This window comes from Cyclospora cayetanensis, unplaced genomic scaffold (genome assembly GCF_002999335.1).
Source record: "Cyclospora cayetanensis isolate NF1_C8 unplaced genomic scaffold, CcayRef3 CcayRef3_contig_86, whole genome shotgun sequence".
In the NCBI taxonomy this organism is placed as follows: Eukaryota; Apicomplexa; class Conoidasida; order Eucoccidiorida; family Eimeriidae; genus Cyclospora; species Cyclospora cayetanensis.
The window spans coordinates 27,215-30,332 of NW_020312759.1; the positions used below are offsets into that span (position 1 = coordinate 27,215).

General features: G+C 50.8%; 1 protein-coding gene across 1 annotated transcript; it reads left to right on the plus strand.

Annotated features, from left to right (window-relative positions):
• LOC34619798 lies at positions 1 to 1,904 on the plus strand. Its single transcript, XM_026335924.1, has 4 exons — positions 1 to 243; positions 563 to 994; positions 1,137 to 1,163; positions 1,347 to 1,904. The coding sequence occupies exons 1-4, from the start codon at positions 1 to 3 to the stop codon at positions 1,902 to 1,904; spliced, it is 1,260 nt and encodes a 419-aa protein (XP_026191709.1).
• The last annotated feature ends 1,214 nt before the right edge of the window (positions 1,905 to 3,118 follow it).

Below are 3,118 nucleotides of genomic sequence, written 5' to 3' on the forward strand. Positions count from 1 at the left end.
ATGGCTAAGCCTTATGGTCGGGGGGCTGATTTGGACACGCCCAAAACGTGGAAGAGGCTGCCAGCAGGGCAGTGTCTTTCTTTCTATTTTCCTGACCATGCTGAAAACTTACAAGCAGCGGAGGGGTACTCCCCCCTCTTCTGCCATTCCATCTTTGGAGATGACGAAGAAATACCCGGTTTCGAAGAGCTGAAGCTTCAGATCTTTTTTTCTAGCGGACTTCGCATGCACACCCTCGTCCTAGTAGGCTGATGGCGCAACGCAGCTGATACCCTCCCGTTCTGCACCCTCGCGTGTCTTCGTCTACCTTTATCTTAACTGTTTCCGATTCCAACCTTTCTGCATCATCCGCTTCCTGCTTAAATGGCCAATTGTGTTTAGCGCATGTTATAGTGTTCGTTTCACTCTCCCTGTTGTTGTCTACCCGTGTGTCTGCCCATCCGTCTACGGGTGCATCCCCATGTGCATTTCCATCCAGGCCACTGGATCTCCATGTGAAGCCATTGGCGGGGGAGGAACTAAGACACTGTGCCTCTCTCGGCGAGGAAGTCATAAGCTGCAGGGGGAGGCTCCCTGTTGGCGTCACTTGTTGGACTGTTTGCTTAGCGCGCCCTTCCCTGGGGACTTCTGTGAGACTGAGGAGGAATTTTGTGCTTTGCTACGACAAGAACATAGCTGGACCGCAGAGAAGGATCCTCTCTTAAAAGAAGGAAAGCTCTGGGCGGAGGCATGGGACGAGAGCAAGCAGGCGAAGCTCCAACTCTTCTCCTTTTCGGTGGCGCGTTACAGCACCTCCCCCGGAATAGCACGAGTTGAAGAAACAGCGGGAGACGCAGCAATTGAAACACCACGAAATGTGCAACTGAGTGCATTTGAGACCCTTCACAGGCGGCAAGAGTGGCTGATGCGGTTTTACATTGACGGCACTCGGCCGGTGAGCACGGAAACCCTTAAATTACATGCACAGAAACCGACATTTGTTTGCTATGGTTTGGTTTTATCTGATGCTTCCAGCTTCTCTTCTTTATCAATGCTTCCACAACATGCATTGTTTCAGCTGTACAGCCAGCAGGTCGGCCTTATATATATCTTGCAGTATGCAGAGAAATTCCTCCCTCCTTTCCAAGGCTTTAGAGGTTGAGAAGCACGCAGCAGAGAACGAAGCAATTTTCAATTAAGCCTTTAAGCGGAAGAATCTTAGCTTGTGGCATTCTTCTCCGTATTGATGCCTCGGATGAATCTGCTCATCTCTTTCCGTCGCCTTTCTGGTTGTTCTGCTGCAGCTGGAGTACGACTCGCGTTGGCAAGTGGTGCTCCCATTGTACATCCGTGAGCCTAGAAGCGAGTCACTTGCTTGCTGGCCTAATGGAGCAACTTTGCAAAAGAGAGCTGCATGTACACGCCAAGCGGCGGAAGGCCTCCTGCAGCCCGATCAGGAGCATCATCAAGAAACAAACGTGCAAAATTCTTCATATTCCAGCTCCACCCACTCAAAGCGTCTCAAACTAGCAAAGGATGCTCGCGAAGGAGGAAAAGAGGGAAGTGCAGACCCCCTTTCGGAGGTTGGCAGTGGCGACAACTTCAGAGCAGCCCTCGAAAGCTCTAAGGAAAACAGCAATCACAATGGAGGAGCGTATGAAGGTTGGAAGGTAGCAGCTGACACAGTGCCTCCGCCACAGCACTCAGGGGCAGTGCTGCAACACGCGACGTGTTCCAATAAAGAGAGCTCTCCCCCGGGCCGTGGTGCACTCCCGTGGATAGAAGTCGTTGGTTGCATTACAACATACTCGTTTTATGCCATGACGGGAGGCGAAAAGCTGCGAATCAGTCAGGTTCTGGTGTTTCCGCAGTTCCAAGGCAGGGGTAAGGAGTGGTTTTCTGCTGCAAGCCAGCCAGGGACGTGAATTAGGGGAGAGACAGTTTCGGATTGGTAGATGGAAACGAAGTATTGCAGAGGAGAACCCTCCTCTCGTACAGTTTGGCGTTTAGCAGTTAAGAAATAACAGGCAGAGGAAAATATCATTGAAAAATTCTCGAAGAACCCAAGTGTCTCGGAGCTTAACAGTCCCAGTTCGGTCAAACAATAAGGGATTGCTTGCGCTGCAGTTACTGTAGGAACAACCTGTGGGGAGCCACCATGCGCCTTGAGGCTTTAGTTTTGTTCCATGTTGTGCTGCACAACTGTCCGCGAACCACAACTCTGACTGCATTTGCAAATTCAGTTTCCTTATGATTCCTTGTTGCCCGTATATAGGCCTTGGTTTTCGACTCATGGAGTGTATATACACCCTGGCTCTACAGAATCCAAGAGTTTCAGCAGTACTGGTGGAGAACCCGGCCCCTTCATTCAGTCAGCTGCGCGACGCCGTCTTGTTGTCTCTGTGCTTCTCGTCCGGTCTTCTCTCCCCTCAGCTCCTTCGTCCTTCGTGGGAAAGGGAGGAACCCCTCATTACTGAAAGCAACGGGGTAGACAATAAGGAGAGCCAGAAAGCAGCGACCCATCTGCCCCAGAAGGCACGCGAGATCCTGTCGAGCTTCACCAAGGAGACTCCTGCTCAGATTACCAGGTGCAGAATAAGCAACAGTTCATCAATGCTAGAGCTTCGCGCACATACATTTTGCTCTCTGTGCGTGTGTCCTGTTAGCCTCGGATTTTCGGGATAGTGAAATGCACGTGCTTACTCACACTCTAAGATGTTTTTACTGTGGAGCTGTTTCTCTCTGCTTGTTGAATGGAGTTGGCATCTTGAGTCAGCTTGACTTCTTCCATTGAAATGAGGCTGCTGTGTCTCATCCCTTTTGTCAAGACTGTATGGGAGGTGAAGGCTTCTTCTATTTGCTCTGCTTGATACGCATGTGACAGACTCCTGGATATACTGCAGCTCGCTGAGTTATTGCCCATGTCCTGCGGCCCGGGGGAAAACCCCAACTCAATCATCACAGGAGCAGGAGGCAGAGGATGGCGAACTACCTCACAACATAGACAACAAAATGCCATAGTCTCTGCCGCTCATAAGGGGACTGAAAAGGCTGCCAAGGGCGGCTGTAAAACTGGCGACGAGAAATTCCCTTCAGTGGCCTCTGAAATATCGTCTAAAGCGCATTCTGAGGGAGGACT

Bases quoted from the DNA above. Each gene is read 5' to 3' on its own strand.
- LOC34619798 (XM_026335924.1), top strand. From the start codon at position 1: ATGGCTAAGCCTTATGGTCGGGGGGCTGATTTGGACACGCCCAAAACG. The intron at 244-562 runs GTAGGCTGATGG...CATAAGCTGCAG, and splicing joins GCATGCACACCCTCGTCCTA to GGGGAGGCTCCCTGTTGGCG. The intron at 1,164-1,346 runs GCAATTTTCAAT...CCTAGAAGCGAG, and splicing joins AGCACGCAGCAGAGAACGAA to TCACTTGCTTGCTGGCCTAA.